Source organism: Lepisosteus oculatus, chromosome 7 (genome assembly GCF_040954835.1).
Source record: "Lepisosteus oculatus isolate fLepOcu1 chromosome 7, fLepOcu1.hap2, whole genome shotgun sequence".
Lineage (NCBI taxonomy): Eukaryota > Metazoa > Chordata > Actinopteri > Semionotiformes > Lepisosteidae > Lepisosteus > Lepisosteus oculatus.
In genome coordinates, this window is record NC_090702.1 from 45,586,538 (window position 1) to 45,606,048 (window position 19,511).

General features: G+C 35.6%; 2 protein-coding genes across 13 annotated transcripts in view; one reads left to right on the forward strand and one right to left on the reverse strand.

Moving 5' to 3' along the window:
• Positions 1–274: 274 nt before the first annotated feature.
• On the forward strand, positions 275–4,836 carry lsm8 (LSM8 homolog, U6 small nuclear RNA associated). The gene is made up of 4 exons (XM_006633263.3): positions 275–409; positions 1,406–1,446; positions 1,850–1,977; positions 3,346–4,836. Exons 1-4 carry the CDS (start codon positions 379–381, stop codon positions 3,434–3,436), a joined length of 291 nt encoding a protein of 96 aa, XP_006633326.1. The 5' UTR covers positions 275–378; the 3' UTR covers positions 3,437–4,836.
• Positions 4,837–5,956: 1,120 nt separating this feature from the next.
• Positions 5,957–19,511, reverse strand: part of ankrd26 (ankyrin repeat domain containing 26) — a 48,081-nt gene continuing 34,526 nt past the window's right edge. For 11 of the 12 annotated variants that reach the window (XM_069192554.1, XM_069192553.1, XM_069192558.1 and 8 more), the window contains 11 exons: positions 19,082–19,257; positions 18,797–18,890; positions 16,338–16,415; positions 15,646–15,780; positions 15,005–15,117; positions 14,568–14,712; positions 13,994–14,284; positions 11,360–11,595; positions 10,764–11,025; positions 7,659–7,704; positions 5,957–6,556 (listed from right to left, as the gene is read on the reverse strand). In XM_069192554.1, coding sequence (XP_069048655.1) covers positions 6,408–6,556; positions 7,659–7,704; positions 10,764–11,025; positions 11,360–11,595; positions 13,994–14,284; positions 14,568–14,712; positions 15,005–15,117; positions 15,646–15,780; positions 16,338–16,415; positions 18,797–18,890; positions 19,082–19,257 — 1,725 coding nt within the window. In that variant the 3' untranslated portion in view covers positions 5,957–6,407. Of the gene's footprint in view, positions 6,557–7,658; positions 7,705–10,122; positions 10,181–10,763; positions 11,026–11,359; positions 11,596–13,993; positions 14,285–14,567; positions 14,713–15,004; positions 15,118–15,645; positions 15,781–16,337; positions 16,416–18,796; positions 18,891–19,081; positions 19,258–19,511 lie in introns of all 12 variants that reach the window. The other variant, XR_011190097.1, reaches the window with a different exon arrangement.

The window sequence follows — 19,511 nt, forward strand, 5'->3', positions numbered from 1 at the left end:
CACTAAAATACAAAAAAGATGTTAAGAATAAGAAAGCTAATTGGATATTAACGATATCACAGATATTAATGATATTTTAAATTCTGTTATCTTATTCGGACATGTTAAACTAAAATCCCTGAAATTAATGTTCCATGTTATAGAAGAACAATTATATTGTTCTTGTGTGTAGATGTTTTTGATCCTCGGATTGTTTTTTCATAAAGTAGGAAAAAAATCTTAGTGACGTGCAACAACATCGATGTATCAGTGAACATCTAGTTGGGCCTGTGTTTCCCATCATTCCTATTTCCGCTGTGTGTGATTTGTTAGCTAAGAGGAGAGTATCTGTTTGAAATCAAGCTCAGTTGTTCGAAAGCTGGAGTTTTTGGTAAAATCATGTCTACTGCGTTGGAGAGTTATATCAACCGTATCCTTAACCCGTTTGTTTTTAGAGTTCTGAAGTAATGAGTGGACAGATGTGATAGATTTATGTGTGTGAATTGTCGCTTGTAAAGGCTTATGAATTGTCAGGGTGGGCCTAGCGAATGCATTTTCAACACCGTTGTGATTAGCGGACATAGGCACAAAATAAAAACGACAGAGAAGCCTCAATGTGGTCTAATGGTCAATACTTGGAAAAAAAGATGTCCGTGTAATGATGTGAACACGAACGTAGTGCCGCATTCAAATTAGAATTTAATTGCAAAATTCAATATTTTGTTAACCTAGTTGAAGATAGTGTTCCCAGTAGCAAAATGTTAATAAGTCAATATAATAAATGAAAACGAAGCTTCGTTATGAACATATAGTAGTCCAAAAGGTTTTACTTTATTTCATATTTAAGATTTAGGTAAACTAGGGTAGGGTAGGTATTGTAATTCAGTATAACAAAATCTGGAGCTTTTAAATGTCATACCCGTTGCAGACCTAGTTTACCCGATTTTAAGTTTTTATGTTAAAACTTTAATTGTGCATGATTGTAGGGCAGACCGTATAAGTAGTACTTTTTAAATTAAGCTGTGCAGCAGCTAGAAAAGAGTATTTGAGGTTTCAAGACGTTTTTGGAAAAAAAACGGAAAAAGATTCCAGTGAGTGAGTGTGTAAAGTCTGAGAAAGTAAGGGGCTTCATAGTTTCTGCGCTTCATTTTTATTGCAATCAGAATTAAACCAGTATAAATAAAACATACTTTTAACATCCAGACACCTGGAGCGTTTTTTGAGGACGTTCCGTGATATGGAACGAAAATCTTTGAATGTCCAGGCTAGGAAAAGTCAGTTCCTGAGATATATCAAAGCAGGAGTAGATGTCATTAATTCTAAGATGGACTTGAACATGTAGAGATGAGATGGAGTAATGATCTAAAATAATATATATTTTGTGACTTTTATACCAATGCATTATTCCTTAACTATTGGAACACAGGCACCGTGGCAATTATTACATCAGATGGAAGAATGATTGTGGTAGGTCTACTGCGGTTGGACTAGTAATATAGTAGTATCTACTGTATATAGCATCAAAGAAAGCACTACAGTATATTGTGAGGGAACAAGTAATAGGTTTATTCCATGCTGAAAAGAGAAGAAAGAAAACAACTTTTCGGGTGTAAGTGTTTCTCCACAGCTGAAACTTTGTTTTTTTCTCTTTTTAGCATGGAATAAACCTATTACTTGTTCCTTTTCTGCCTACGCATGCTGATGCTTCTACCCATCTGAGCTATGTTGTGAGGATGTTTTTAAACTATGTATCTTGGTATGAAAAATGTCAGGGAATGTTACCATTGGCAGACACTTGAAGTATCCTGGGTAACTTACATTATAATTGTATAAATTAACTTACTAAGTTCATTCTGTCTGTTTTTACTAGGGGACACTTAAAGGATTTGATCAGACCATTAATCTGATTCTTGATGAGAGCCATGAGAGAGTGTTCAGTTCAACGCAGGGAGTTGAACAAGTCGTGCTTGGATTATATATTGTTAGGGGAGACAATGTGTAAGTATTTAGACTTTTTAAAAAATATTTAACATTTTACTATTATGGTGTTTTCAAGGTTGTTTTTTAAGTTATAGCTTCTAAACTTTAGGCTGTTATTTGTTGTATGAGGTGCAGTATAATTGTGACTTTTGACCTTTTTGCAACATTTCAGAAAACATTGCACTGGAGTATAAACACTAATAACAAACGTTTTTCTGGATTGTTGCAAAAATAAAGTCAATTTTAGCTTGATATGAGTCTGATGTAGGAGCACCATGGTGGCACAGTGTATAACTTTGCTGCTTCTCAGTGCTGGGGCCCTGGATTCAATTCCAGCCCTTGGGTGCTATATGCACAGAGTTTGTGTGTTCTCCCTACGTTTCCACTGGGTGCTCCAGTTTCCTCCTGCAGTCCAAAAACCTGTCCAATAAACTGTCTTCTGGGAAAGTTGGCCCTAGATGTGTCTGTGTGCCTGCCCTGCAGCAGTCTGCTGTTCTGTACCTCGCCTTGCGCCTGCTGCTTGCTGGGATAGGCCCCGGCTCCCCTGCGACCCTGAATTGGAAGAGGCAGTTAGAAAATGGCTGGATGATTCTGATGTTCGGTTGTTTCATCTTTATTCAGCAAGTTTCAAATCTGCCTTATAAGGTGATAGCTGAAAACCAGCTCCACTCATGTACATTAACAAATTGATTGTTGGGGTCATCCGTTGAGGTGAGAATACAATTGGCTTCTGGGTGACCTGTGCAGTGCGTGTCATTTCCAGCATGAAATCAGATTATTTCTGCCTTTGCAACTCTCCTGTCATTTTCTAAATTGCACCAAAACGTCTAATTGCCTGTATAATATGCCATATAGAATACATACATCTTCTTTGTCGTATCTTCTAACCCGCAGGAAAAACTGTCCTGAAGCTAGATCACTGTACTAGCTTGTGAACTAACTGGTTATTTTATTATTGTAACAATATTGAAACAATATTATCCTGAACACGATTTGACCACAACAACTAGTCTGTCTGTCTCATTTTTCCCATGTGTCTACTTTCTATCCTGCTGGTCTGCCACAAAATATACTTCAGTTTTTACTGACATCGATCCTTTTTGATTTTGCTGCTCTCGTAGAAACGGGGACCTCCTGATTTTGTTCCCACATCATGCACATGCGGTTACGTGCTTGGAATGCAGCCACATTCATTTTCCCACAAAGATTGAATTGTGCAAAGTAGAATTTTGTATACTTTACAGATTGTTATACATTTTTTAAATATTATTTTGGATACATTTGTATGCTAACCTTATGTTAGTAGTAATTTCCTAAGTATCCTTTTAACATTTATAAGCTGTGTAATGTGTTGTGTATATTTCATTCATTTGATTTTTTTGACAGGGCTGTGATTGGGGAAATTGATGAAGAAACAGACTCCGCTCTGGATTTGGGCAACATCCGCGCTGAGCCATTGAACTCTGTTGTCCACTAATAGTGCTCCAGAGAAGGACTTTTCAGATGTCTCTAGCTTTAGCATCAAAGGATAGAACTGGATAAACACAGGAAATGTGGAATTTCATTATTCAAGGACTTTTTAAAGATTTGTTCAGACAATGTCCTTAGGTAATTTTGGAACAGAGAAAAAAGGAAATGAAGCATATTGAACTAGTATGCTTAAAATATATCTGGTTTTATAAACCCTGGCAGCATATTGATATAAAACCTGCAGCAGGAAGTGCTTATTATATTATCAAGAATTTTATTATATTATCAAGAATGAAGTTGTTTTCACTGCATTTCTATAAAATCTTTATCCAAGTAAGCTAAGTACTCTGTGTTGTTGTAAGTAAAACTTTAATGCATGTGAAAGCTATTTTTTACATAAATACAATGGTATTGGGTATATACATCTTCTGTGTTCTTATATGACAAGCACATATTTTAGTATCTTTTTGCAGTTTTACGCCCCCAAAATCTGAGTACATCTCAGTGTATTTTGGTACTCTTCTCAAGATGTTGTGGCATTTCTAAACAAAATATAAAGGATTAGAACATGATACTGAGGAAAAAGCATGTAGCAAAAGGGAAAATATGTAAAAACTTAAGCAGTCTTTATCAAAATGGTAGTGTTTGCAGAAATAATTGACTTTAAAAAACTGTTCTGCTTTAAAGCCATGGCTCAGGTTAGATTGTTAGCAATCAATTCTCTCCTTTGCTAAAACGTTATGGACTATAGAATGTGTATATACTGATACTGGCTGTGTATTTTTTTGGCTTTACTAAGTGACTATTTCATCCTGTTTGAAATTAAAGTTTAAAACTTGTCTTTAATAATAATTTACACAATATTCTTTTTTCTTAAGTTAAAATGAGAGGGTTTGGGCTCGCATCTTGTAGATGATATATAGATATGCTACTATATCCAACAACAACAACTCTATCCAACAAATTGTATTTTCAGTATGGGGTTTCCCTAGCAGCTCAACTGGGAAAGTAGCTCTCCTGAAAACTGGTTGAACTCTTATGACCACAAGGTCAAGTCAGTCATGTCACTGATAACCTGTGACCAGAATTCACCAAATGGTGGTGCAGAGTTAACTGAGCACGCCCAAGGGAGGGTTGGATTAGTAGATCTGGGATTTCTTGGCGTCACAGCCACTCCAGGACCCTCCTAGGATGAATGTTTGGTATGGGCCTGTGTTGCCCATGGTGTGTTAAAAGATGAATGGCTCAAAGGTGGTGAGTCAGAGGAGTCCGACAGAACCTGGATTTCAGCATTTTCCAGTCTGTGGCCACCTGGTTCAAAGCTGCAAGCTGTGATGTGTAAAACATAATTGGTGAATTTAAATTAAAAAAACCCTTTTTGGTATGAATAAAGTGATGTTACAATTACTGAATTAGTATTTTCTTGTCAGAATACATTAGTATGCTTATAAAATGCAACTATACTGAAGAGATTTCTGCAAGCAGCCTCTGCTTCCTGTGCAGTATAGACTGGACACTCCACTAAAGTGCTTTACAGGTAATGGGGACTCCCCTTCACCACCACCTGGGTGATGCGACGGCAGCCATAATGTGCACAGAACGCTCACCACACATCAGCTATCAGTGGGTACTAGAACAGAGTGATGAAGGCATTTCAAAGATGGGGATTATTAGGAGGCCATGATTGGTAAACGCCAATCGGAAATCTAACTAGGATGGCAGTGTTACACCCCTACTGTTGTCGAGACAAATCTTGGGATTTTTAACAACCACAGAGAATAAAGACCTTGGTTTTACATCTCATTTGAAGGACGCCGCCTTTTTAAAGTATAGTTTCCCCATCACTGTACTGGGACATTAGAGGCTGCACAGACCGCAGGGTGAGTGCCCTATACAGGCCCCACTAACACCTCTTCCTGCAGCAACCTTACTTTTTCCCAGGAAGTCTGCTGTCTAGGTACTGACCAGGCTGTGATAGTGCTTTCAAGTCTCTCGCATTGATAGGAGTGGAAAAACAGGCTGAGTAATTTGCTACAGTGATGGGAGATGAATACTAAATTTGATGACCTTGATAACATATTGCTAGATTGAACTAGAGTATTACACATTTTTAATTTTTTCTTCCCAAAACAGAATTCACTATAATGTAGCTCAATTGAACTCTATTGTTAAGCAGCTCTGTTTCTCATTACAGAAGTCTTAATCTGTAACATTCCTGAAGTGATTTGCAAGAGGCTTTATTAGGAAATTTGATAGTTGGTTTAAGCTTTAACCTAAGTCTTTTAAAGTTACTACCTTTCTTGATTGTCAAGTTCCTCTGTAATGTCACATTAAATCTCACACATGACTATGCTCTTGTACAGTGTGTTCCACGGACAGTATTTTCCTTGTCAAGATAATTTAAATTTGGTGACAGAAAAATTGCTAATATGCTTTTAGGTCACCAACAAACCATTGTGGCTGCACAACTATTTATTAAAGTGGAATTAGGAGAACTGGCCAGCACAAGAACACAGAACACACAACATTTTAGGAAATGAGAAAATTACCATTTAATGATGAATAGCAAATATAAGATGAATATAAATTATATGGCAATAATGTTCCAAGATAAGTATAATACTTATTAGAAAATGGAGAATACATTTCAGACAGACTGTTATATTCACATAATGTGCAACACTTGATAACTTCAAGCAAAAGGTACCGATATTTTGCATACCAGGAAAACAATGTGAACCTGATACATGGGGGAGAACAGATGAAGTACAAATTACAAAAAATACCTAGGCAGTTAATGAAATATGGCTCTTGACAATCTTGAGATTAAGAAGTTGTGTAGTGTTTCTCCTGAGCAATTAAGAGCACAGTGCAACTTTTAATTTTCTACTAAAAGCACAAATGATAAAGAGGTTTGCGTATGCCTTGTTTATATTTCAAATGTAAACATGTATAACACGTAACACTTGTTCATAATATTAAATCATGTAGTTTTTCTTTAAGACCTCCAAGTATTGCTGAGTAGCTCTGGAAACAGGATCCTGATCAAGGTTTACACTCTTCAAAGAGCCGGCCGCTGAGCCCACAGGAGACAGTCTGGCAGACCCACCTTCCAGCTCTGCTGTTGCTGCCAATGAGCAGAAAAGTACAATCAGAAATACAAAATCAAAGTGTCTCTTGCTAAGCAAGATAAGAATGCTGAAGTGTTCAGTAGATGCTTCCATAGATGCTTTTGAACAACTTGAGCTTCTGTGGAGAATTACTGGATTATATTCAACATCAGGTGTCTTGTATACTTGAATGTTGCCTCCCTAGTGGCTCAACTGGTAAAGTGTCTTATAGCTGACAGTGACTGAGATTCCCTAACTGGTGGGCTGAGTGCCTCCATGGGTTTCAGTGGTGTCTGTAAGGAATATGCCTCTCCTCTAGCAGAGCTGCAGACAATATTGGGGCAAAAACATGGATAATGAGAAGTATATAACTGGAATTAAGGGATGGTATTAGGTTTTAGAATTTAGAACACTGATTTAAGTATTGAAAATTTCAAAAGGTGACGACTGAGTCTACCCAGACTTTAAAATCAACAGTGAAACAAACCAGAGGAAATGATGCAAAAAGTGTGTGGGACTCTGATATGATCTCTTTTAATTCGCACGTAGTGCTATTATAGTAATCTACAGTACACACTGCAGATACTGTCTTTGATAAAATAATCAAATAATCACCCTCACACAATAACTGACCCCTGCTCCGTGAGGTCATCATCTTTAGAGTTTAGATTCAAAACTTTCAGAAAGAATGTATTCAAGGTTTAAAAAAAAAAGACTGTCAAGGAGGCCATAGGGCCACTAATGTAAACCTATATAAACATATGCCTTTCTTCTTCTTGTGCAAAAGGTTAATTCAAATTCTGTTTGGGGTGGTTAATAATTAAATTTTAAGTTTATAATTTTAATTTATAATTATTTTAATAATTTTAAATTTAAGCAAGTACACAATCCGTTTGTAGATTCTACAGCAATCTGTTAATAGTAACTACAAAATACAAAGTGTTTGGTTTGTAATATCAGTGATGACGCATCATGAGAACATTTATGTTAAATGACTGACAATACAAGGTAGAAATTTAAAAGGCTGCATATAAATGTAAAAAGTAAAAGATCTTTAAAAAACATTAAACTAAAATTAATCTTTGGTACTCTTAATTTAGGAGATACAGTCAAACCTACCGTGGTCTAATTCTTTTGAGATATTTTTCTCCAATTCATTCTGCATCTGTAAAAGACAACAAGTAAAAAAACAGCTTTTGAGTCAGAGAAGCATTTTTATTGAAGAGCTTGAAGAATGCCCTTTAAAATTAAATATTATCTGGCAATTATACTACAACTTTTTGCACATGGAAACATTTTACCTTGTAAAGCAACTGACATTTTTAACTTATAATAATAATAATTGCTTACACTTAATGTGTTGTAATGATGTTTAAATGATGTTGTACACTTTTCTGGACACTCCACTCAAAGCGCTTTACAGTTAATTGGGTCTCCCCTCCACCACCACCAATGTGCAGCATCCACCTGGATGATGCAACGGCAGCCATAGTGCGCCAGAACGCTCACCACACATCAGCTATTAGTGGGGAGGAGAGCAGAGAGTAATGAAGCCAATTCATAGATGGGGATTATTAGGAGGCCATGACTGGTAAGGGCCAATGGGAAATTTGGCCAGGACGCCGGGGTTACACCCCTACTCTTTTTGAGAAATGCCCTGGGATTTTTAATGACCACAGGACCAGGACCTCGGTTTTACGTCTCATCCGAAGGACGGCACCTGTTTACAGTATAGTGTCCCCATCACTATACTGGGGCATTAGGACCCATGTGGACCACAGGGTGAGCGCCCCCTGCTGGCCCCACTAACACTATTCATCAATACTTTGAAAAACCTGTGTTCTAAAGCCTGGAGTTCTTAGTGACACACCTCACTAAGGTCAGAGGAAATACATGTGAAGAAAATCTTTTTTTCGCTTAATTGTATCTTTTTGCTTTAAATTACCACTAAGGAATTACACAAAGCATTATTATTATGTTTAACTACACAGGGCATGGGGGAAGGTCACTTAGGTGGCTATATCCATTTCATATGGTTTTAAATTTAATTACAAACTGTGTTATGGATAAATCAGTCTTTGAGATAGGCAAACAGCACAAGTTGGGGTGATCTTTCATTTCCAACTCCTCCATTAAATAATTCTAAACACAAGAAACAAAAATGGGTTTCTAACATGATTTTGTCACCTCCAAACAAAATAACTGTAATATGGATATAATGAACCATTTGAGAACTGAACTGTTTTCCATAGACCTATAATGGCTGGTTAATGAATTCAATTAAAAAATCTCATTAAAGCTTAATAAACCGATTAAAAAACACTTCATTCTGGAACTGTGCAGGTGGCAATATAGGTGACAATGTACACAACATACTGATATGATCAAAATAATTATGCCATTTGCACATTAATGGTTGTAATTCAAACCCATTCATGCTTAAATGAATGAAACATGGGCAAAAGAAGTAAGTTAATTACACATAAGTGGAAATCTATTAAGACAAATACACTCTTGAAATCAGTGAAGTACAAATAAGAAATAAAAACAGGAGAAACAATTAATTTAAAGTAAATTTTCAATATGGCACAATCACAATATACTGATATGCTGTAGCTGCACTTACAGCAAATTCAATACTTCATAAAAAGATAGTACTACACCCATAGGAAAAAAATACTTCAAGAAGAATAAGATAATTCTTGATAGTTTTGCATTACAACCTTTGTTCCTATATGAGGGATTTTTATATAATCTATTTAAATGCTTTCATATGAATTAAACGAATATCTGCAAATAATATTTTCAGTGCCTCCATGCTTAAGATATACAGTATATCATATTGCATATCAGATAACTAATATGAAAGTCAAGATAAAAACTACAAGCTGGTAAATCTTGAAGAGATTAATGAAGACAAATGAAATGCCTTGTAATAATTCCAGAGATAACAAAAGGGCTTATAAACTCCAGTGCACTTGTAGTAAATAAGTAAAACAGCAACAGAGAGTGCATTTTACCATCTGCTTTTACCATCCAGGAAAGTAAGGGCACCTTAAGGACAATATAGCTAATAAAACTATCTTAGTTTAAATTCTCTTCCTCTGAACTATTTCAGTTTCTGTAACGGCTATAGCTATACTTCACATTTATAAAAGCTACTGAAAAAATAGGAGTTATTAACAATAATTTTGATTAATGAAACTTGCTGCCAAACATTAAAAATTGTTAAAGTCTTAAATTTTGTTTTAACAATACACCTCAACAGTTGTGATACGACAGCCATTCATTGGTAATACATACCTATTAAATTATTAGTAGCAGCACTTGGATAGCTAGATCACAGCATTTAGATTTTTGCTTGATGCCTAGCTATAGTATTTTGCTTAGTAAATATCTTACTATTTTTATTCACCAGTAAAATTTCAATTTTATTTTTAAATATTACTTGGTGTCAACTTTTCCTATTGAATTTGATTCTTGTGTCCCTTTACTTAATACTTTAATACCTTAATACTAAGAAGGTAAGGAGTATTAGGCAAGGAATAAATATAGAGGAAGTGAATTACACACAACTACACACCTTGTTAGGTATCTGGCTGAAGAGAAGAGAGGTGAGAAACAGACTTTTGAGCTAGGAGCTGAAGAAGTAAGAAACAGAAGAAGTTAAGTGCAAAGTTCTACAAGGCTCATACTTCAGGGATTGCTGTGAAAGAAGGGCAAGTACAGAGGAGAAGATCCAGAAATAAGGAAATAAAAGATTAAAGAAACTCCTTAAGTAACTCCTAGGTTCAGTTTCAGGAAACTCAGGAAATTTGTACCCAATACAAATTCATCAGGTGAAGAGCTAAAATATATGTCAGTGGTGTATGTTAAATTAACATGCATAAACTGTATATACTTCAAAACGTCAACATGTTTCACCTACAGTCATGCAACCCATGATGTTACACACAATAATTGTGTGAAACTGTACTGTAATTAAACTACAGGCAGTTACTGTTTCAGAACTATGACAACCTTTCTCTTATTTTGCCACAAAAGATGTTATAACACCATGAAAACGTTTTTTTTTACTGAAGAAACTACAGAACTACAGAATAAAATTCCATAGAAAAAACTGCAAGCCCAAACCAGTGAAATCTTAGTGAACTTTCTGAAATGTATGCACCATGGATAACACACCACAATACCATTTTTTAATTATCTGTTTTAAAAGCCAACCTTTGCTAGGTATGCCTCCACTCGACTGTTCTGCGACAGCCCATCTCCCACTGGGTTGAGAAAGCTTCCTCCCAGACTGAGGTTTCTATTCAGAGGCCCAAGGGTACCACCAAACGGACCCAGGCTTCCCTGGAGCTGATTCATGTCAAGCACTGGGCCTGCAGTCAGGCTTCCATTCACAATACTGCTGGCGATCAAGGATTTACTGCGCTGCCGTTCGCCGAGCAGCTTTGTGTTGGCTTCTGCCAGCCTCTCGTTTGATCTGAAATAAATCGGAAAAAAAGAAGAACAGTGACTAGATTGAGAACAATAGAAATGTTTTTATTTTTTACGTTCCTGCCACGTTTTCCTTGAATAGGCTAACAACCTTTAACCATTTCTAAATGTCACATGCTTCCTGCCAGTAGTCACCCAGTTGCTCCTTGGAAAATCCTGAAGAATACGCTGCCCTCAACCTCTACACAGATATTATTACTATCTTCCCCTATATTCTGGCCATCATTGGAAGGCTCGAGACTATCTCCGTGGAGGAGATTGATGGAATGTTTTTAATTAAAAAAAATATATAACACGTAATACATTAACTTCTGTTTTACCTTTCTAGTTTGGCTGCTAAGGACTTGCGTAACCTTAACTCGTCTGTGTACAGCTCTTTGTAGCGCTCCAGCTCAGTCTGCGTGGAGTCCCGCTGGGACATGTGGTCCTGCTGGCTACTGCGCACCCTGCTCAGCTCGCACTCCAGGTCTCTGATCCTCTGCTCAAGCTGGTTTCTCAGAGTTGCCTCATTACTGGCTTTAATTTGTTCTAAGGCTTCTTGAGAGGCTGCTTGAGTCTGAAGGATGAGTTAAAAGAGTAAATAGTTCAATTCCATTCACATTTGTAACGGAGTTTTATTTAATGAGTCTGTAAATTTAATACTTGTTTACGGAAAAGGGTAGGAATGCTGACAAAATATAAAATAGGCTGCAAAGGCAGATTATTTAGTCTTAAAATTAAAAGTTTTTTTCAAATAACCCATCCATTCATTATTCCAAAGTACGGCTTTACAAATAAGAAACACTCAGGTATAATTCAATCTACCTAGTCACTTTATGTAACTGCAATGAATGAATCAATCCCTACTTTTTTAAAACGTTTTATTTAGTGATGAAATGGTTTACAAACAGAACATTTCTGAAACAGCAGAATAAATATTTGCCTTCATCTTACATTTTTGTTACATTGTATATATAAAATGAACTATTTACACTCTGCCAGCAGGTATGGAGGGCCATACAAATAAAATACAAATGTTTGTTAAGAAACACAAAAAACAACAAAAAAGTCCACATTTAGATATTATTGCATATTTTCTCGTAAACTAGAATTAGATCCCTGTAGGGAGATAAATTTAATCCACGTTTCCCGGTATTTGCTAAACTTCTCTGCCTGCAATCTGAGAGAAAAAGTTATTTTTTCCATTATATAGATCTCATTCACAATGTTAACCCGTTGTTCATGGGTTGGAGGTTCTTTTATAAGCCATTTTCATGTAATTACTTTTTCACTAGCTGCTAGAAGAATCGCTAATATATATCTATCCTTTACTTCAATATCATCAAAGTCGAAATTGCCCAAGTATATAACAGAAAACTCAAATGGTAAATTCACCTTTACTAAATTATTACGAGTTGTACGTATAGATTTCCAGTATTGGTGTATTTTTGGGCATGACCAAAATATGCGTGAATGAGTCGCATTTTGCTCTCCACATAATCTCCAACATTGTGAACTACTGTACAGCCTTTTTGGCTTGAATTTTAGGACGGATACAAAAACGGTCGAATTTGTCCAACAAATCTCTCTCCAAGTCTGTGAACTTGTAGAGCCTTGTTGAAATCTACACATATAATTCCATTGATACATTCCCTGCATACTTTTAAAGATAAAAAGATAAAAATAGTGTTAAATAATAAAATAAAAAATTACTGGACAGAGTTGATTGGAGTGTTTCATGTGGTGCTCTACTGTATTTCATTCATGCATATATCAATGAAATCATGCAAAATAAAGTAAAACCTTGATTTAACAGGCTCAGACCTAATGGATGAAATCTGTAGATCCAGACTGCCTAGCAAGCATTGTTAACTAGACCGCCTGTAAACAACGGACTTAAGTCTATTTCGGATGGCCGTCAGAATTTACCCTATGCAGGTGCAATGGTAGTATATCAATTAAAACTTCTACGGTAGCATATCAATTAAAGCTTCTAAGGTGTTGTGAGAAAAGCTCTTGCAATTCAATGTACGTGTAACAACAAAAGGATGTACTGTTGAGGCTTGAGATCACATGCAAGTGGCAAGTAATAAGCAGTTTTAAGATGGCATATAAATGGTACGTAAAGCAGTGAGTTGGTAGGATTAGTGTGCGAGATTTAGAAATCTGTGCTGCACCCAATAACCTTGCAAATCGCACAGACACCACTTTTACCACTAGCGATGGGCATTTTTGTAGACGCCATGCCATTTAATGTAAAAAAAAATTATGGCGAATTGGTTAGAACATGAAAGCATTTAGAAAACTCCTTAAGGACCTCCTTAAGAAAAAACAAGGATATGTCCTTAGATCGAATTTACTGTTTTGGTGTTCCCTACATGAAATTATACAAGCATATGAACATGTAGTGCTCTTGGCCACAAAATAAATAAATAGTTCATATCAGCATTGCTTGACTTCATATTTTAATGTTGTTTTCATTCATTATTGATTGATTTCTTCTGATATAATTAGATTTTCATGTGCACTTTAACCTATTATGTTCAAGGATGGTTACATACAGTATACTATATGTGTGTGCATATATATATACGCACTTTGGACAATACTTTGGACAATAGAAACTATATTGTCTATATAGTCTATATGTCAATATACAGACATATTGTCTGTTAAATTGAGGTTTTACTAAATCATAATTTATGGACCCAGTCACAGAAGAATCACTGGGATTCAGTAATTAGGGTCTAGTATTGTACATTCACGGAAACATTACTTGATCCTGTTGAACTATTAAGGGCAAAGAGAACACTAAAATAGTCAAGTCAAGTTAATTTGGGTTCCTCAGTTCAATCCTACTGTTGAAGACTATTTAAAAATTATATTTAAGTTTTATTTCCATTCAAATTAATGTCAAATTATGGAGATATAACTTTGGATTTCTAAATTCTAAGTACCCTTTTAATTTTTTTTACCTGCAAAAACAAGTTGACCTCTTCGAGTTTCTGCCTGATTTCCTGCCGAGCTCGCTCCTCTGCCTCCCGCCTATACTGTTCTATCTGACTCTGGTCCAGCATGCTGGTTTCCACGTGTTTCCTAAGCTTTGCCACCTCCTCCTCCAGCTGTCTCTTGTTCCTCTCCAGTTTCTCATGGCCTTGGGTCAAGGCCTTCAAGGATGCCAACTGCTCCCGCAGGTCACTGTTCATGGTTTCTAGTCGTGCCGATTTTAACTCTTCCTTTTCCAGGTGTTGTGAGAGGTCATCAACCTGAAAAATAGCAGGACAAAACACATTACAGTAAAAACAAAAAATGCAAACATGACGTAATTAACATGAACACAATACAAAAATGTATATTGTTTCACCATTATAATTTGACAAAACATCCCACCTGAAACTGAAGGAATATTTGGAACCTTAAAATATACTGTTTTATTCATCCGGAACTTTTTATCGTTTATAGCATTTCATGTTCTAATTTTTTAATTAGCATTTCAAAGAACAATATAAAATCATTATTTTTAAAACAAATTATAAAAAGTCCACATACTTTGTTTCTGAATCTGGCAACAGCGGTCTCTGTCTCCAAGGCCTTGTGATCCATTTCTCCTCGGAAGCTGCTATGATGAGAGGCAAACTCCCCGTTCTCTTGGTCCTTCAGCTTCTTTTTTGCTGTTTTAACAAGTGTCCTTAACCTTTCACAATCAGGAAAAAAAAAACAAGCACCCATTCAATACATAATATCACTGAAAAGAAATCTCTCATCCTAAAGTATGCATTTTCATATTTGAACATGTGAAATAGCAGCATAATCATAACAAAACCTCAAACAGCACCCTATCAGCTTTCCTTACTCTTTATTTTAGAGATGGGTTTCACATCTTCTACTCATTTGGAAAGCATAAGTTAGAGGATAAAGTCAGATAAGGAAAAGTTAAATGAATAATGAATCTTTTAAGGAAAGACCCTTGAGAAATAATGAGGCACCTGTTCATTTCTTTTTGCAGTTCACTGTTTCTTTTCATCTCCTGATCAAGCCTGGTCTCTGCAGAACGCTTCATCTCTGCTACTTTTCTAGCCTTTTTCTTTTCAGTTTCCACCTAAAACAAAAATTTGCAACAAAAAGCAGAAAAACAGTTGTGCAGCTGCTGTGGTTTGTTCTTACTGCTGTATTTTAGTACTTATATTACACAAAGAAATCTCAAAATTGAATGTACCCAGGAGCATATGTATCGGTGGTGAATCAATTTTGTGTCTGAATGAATCACTTTGCTTTTGTGTTCATGTCCTGCAAAGTTAACTTATATGATACTAGTAATGGGTTTATTCCACACAAAAAAAAGAAGAAAGAAAACACAACGTTTCGACCGTGGAGCCTTCTTCAGGTGTGAAGCCTTCTTCACCTGAAGAAGGCTCCACGGCCGAAACCTATAACTTGTTCCTTTGCAGCCTACGCATGCTGATGCAGCTACCCCCCCTGAACTTATATGATACTTTATATGGTGCAATTAAAATGTTTCTTTAATATAACCAGTGATGCGCTTCAATATTCTGTTCAATACAATTATTTATTTGGCAAAAAAAAATGCTGCCTTATTTTCCACAATCAAAGTAGGACAAAAGGTTACCTGGCTTGTCAGATCTCCCTTTTCTCTCTCCAGCTCAGCAAGCCTTAGTCCAAGTTTAGATCTTGATTTGAGCTCTTCTTCCCAGAGCAGATGTGAGTCTTGTGCATTATGGGAGAGCATACTCTGCTTTTGAACCTAAAAGGAAAGAGAACTCTGAGAATAGTACAGATTGCAGATACTGTTGTCAAAACGTTTATATAAGGATGCAATCAACAACTGAATATATAGAATAATGAAAAAACTAACAGTATATCTCACTTTGAGCTAGTCCAGCTGTCCCTATGATCCTTAAATAGGGTTTGTAATTTTAATGGAGAATTAAAAAAACTACAAATGATAATGTGTCCCATAGGCTTTGCAAACATTACCTAGTACATCTTTTCTCATCTAATTAATGGAGCAAATATATGGAGCACCCATAAAAAAGAAAACATCAAATGGTAGTTTTATTACAAAATTGTAATAAAGAAATTGTGTAGAACATCAGAAAAAAGGACATTTGAAGATGTTCAGATATTTTCATTTTCTTAATTTCTGTATTTTATTAAACTTGATTATTAAAGTCAATCCTCTTAAAGAGCTGTTCTCCAATTATTCATTTTTCAGAAAAATATGTGATTTGTGATGCATTTTCTGTATTGTTTATAATGTAAACAATGTAATTACAGGTTATATTGATTAAAATTACAAACCTCTCGATTTAGCTGTTCCTCTAAATTTATCTTGCTGCCTTGCAGGTTTGTGACAAAATCTTCCAAGCGATTCCGTATCTGCAGAACCAAATATACTTAAATAGTGCCATTTAAAAAAGAAGCAACTGGAGTTTAAAACAAATAAATGCTTCAAAGTCACGAAAATAATAAATTCTACTAACTCAAATTTTGCCTAGGAATAACAACAGAATGGGAAAGTAACATGCTTCATGCAGTTTCAAATATATTCATCCTGTTCTCAAGTCTGCCATTCAAACAGGCTTTAAAATCCTGTACCTACCATTTTAGTTTTAAGACACAGGATCTACGTTAATGAGAACAGTATGACATTCTATCCTAAAATTCCAATGGGGAAAAGGAGTTTTAAAAAAATAAACACAAAATACCACCGGGAAAATAAAATTGGGCATGATGAATTCCAGGACACTGGCATATCCAATGAATAACCTCAATATTTTCTTTCATATAAGAAATAATAATGACTTGAGCAACAATATTTACTTATGCTATGATCATGTTATGAACTCCATTCAACTGTAGCTTAAAGGCAAAGCACAAGATATGGGATTTTTTTTTCAGAATTCAAGAATTCATCATAAACCTGAAAAGATTCTTATGAAGTGCTTTCAGAAAGAGACAGTGCTGAGCAATTATCTCATACTTAAATTCTTTCATGTTTTTTTTAAGTGTAAATAACTAAATTAGCAATTCACTTATTCAGAATTATCAATGAAGATAATTAGTTTAATCAATTTATTAAGGAACAAGTCTATTGTTAGTTTTTTTAACTAAACTGAAAGTGGAAAATAAATTTACAAAATCTTCAAGCCTTTCCAAAGTATGTGGTTAGCACTTTCTAATGAAATAAATCCACACACAAAATGTGTTCATGCTCCATAATACTACATTGTGTATTATGAGCAATTCCACTACAACATTTAAACTTGATAAAGACACATATCAATAAAAGACAATAAAACATGAATTCAATGATTGATTACATTTATTAAATGCTAGGCAGACCACCACAGGACAAAATGTACAAAAAGTACTTGAGAAACTTTTAGGGTGTTGGTCAGAGCAGTTCAGAAGGCATTCCAAGATCTAAATTTTGACCTTTATTCAAATTTGGTATACTTTCATTTTGTATATAACTATATATTCTTGGAACATTCTCCAAAGTGTAGAAGCTCAAAACTACTCATGTAATGTAATATGAGATGCGACTCTGTAGTGACACACAACATAAAAAGAGCCGATGGCTCAGTGCTTCTCCGGCTGCCAGCAAGTAGAAGCCACAAGTGAAGAGACATGGGGTTGCTGACAATGATTTGCATAGTAATTGAAGAAATCAAACAGGTATCAATGAGCCACACCTCAGTTTTTGTTTATTAGTAAATTAAGTTAACTGCTCAGCACTAGCAGTAGAGCAATAAAAGAAATTTTAATTAGCATCAAAACTCCATTTAAATACTAACCCTTACCCCAGATGGAGGATCTGATGTCTGAAAAAGATCAAATTACTTATATATTTCTCTGATTAGTGTTCTGTAACTTTATCAGTTATACACAGCGTACATGAATGTGATGAGTATGTACATTCTAGACTGCAACACGTGAATAACTACTACAATACAAGAAATCAGGTCTCTCACCCAGAGCCATTACATGCTTCATATAACTGACACTTTTCTAGCACTTATCTTAAATTACCCCAAGTGGAATTCAAAGAAAATGCAAGAACCAAAGAAAATAGAGAAAGTCTGAATATATTTGCTTACTGCATGAACTGTAGAATGCTGACCTGTAATTGTAATTTACAATTCGCTGAAGTGTAATTCTGCAAATAATTAATTGTTTGGGTACAGTATGTGAATGTGGTATAAGTACGATACTGCCTTACTTTAAGTAATTGCGAGGTACAATTTCATGAGTGCCCTGTAAGAGCTTGATAACATTTAATTAGCTGTTATAGGAAACTGCAGCGATAAATAGAATATACATATATAAAGTTTATAAAAATATTACACTTTCCTTTAAAAGGAGAGCAAAAGTCCAGTCCTAGAGGCCACAGACATTTCCAGATTGCTTTCCAACCTAACCCCTAATTATCTAATTGAACTCATTATTTCCTTAATTGCACAAGCTGAAACTTTTCCTTGTTCTTAAGACGCTGGAGATTAAAAAGGCCTATAAACACTGCTGGAGAACCTTCTCTTGAGACAAGTATCCCTGCTTTAAAACCTGTGTTCAATCATGAAATAAAAAAACATTTCACCGGAGAACAATTTTGTTCTTCACGGTGCAACTTACATATTAAATTATCATTGCTTACAGCCTAGTGGTTTTGAAATAAGCATAAAGCAGTAATTTGAACATTGCGTTGTAAATGCCACTTAATATCATATTTGTAAAAGAAAAACTTAAAAAAAACTTACAACTGCAGCCTCTTGGTTTTCTTTCTGTAGTACCTCTATTCTGTTTGTCTGCTGTTTGGAAGCAGCTTCCAATTTGGCATTTTCAATCTCAAGCCTAAAAGGAACATTCCAATTAAACAGTTTCAGACAACGGAAAAGCAGTACTAAACCACATACTTCATAAATCATTTCATGCATTAATATACAAATGGGAGATAATCCACAATCCACAGCTTTGTGAATCTTGATTTTCATTTCCCATTTTTCATAGCACTTTCAATATTTTTGACAAAACCCATTACATACTGCTGCATGTGTTCTTCGAGCTGCTTGATGGTTTTCTCCGCTCCTGAGGAGGTGGAGAGAACTTGCTGCAGCTTCTGTGAAGAGGAGATAACCTCACGCTCTTTGTCATCCAGAGCATTCTTCAGGTCATGGATCCGCCTCTCTGCCTGAATGTACTGATCTTCAGTGTCCTGCAGCTGAAATTAAAGGAGAGGGCAGCACTGTTACAGAGCTGTACATCTTAAACTGAAAACATTTATTTTAGGAATTGCGCAGAACTTATGAGGTGGTTCTCTTAAACACAGTTATAAAAAAGAGAAGGCTATTAGGCCCAGCTAGCCTTTTTAGATACTAGTATCTAATTGATCGGAGGATGTCATACATTCATTTCTGGGAAAAAAGCCTTCTTCTAGACTTCCACAACCCTTTGCATAACGGTACTCCCATTCAT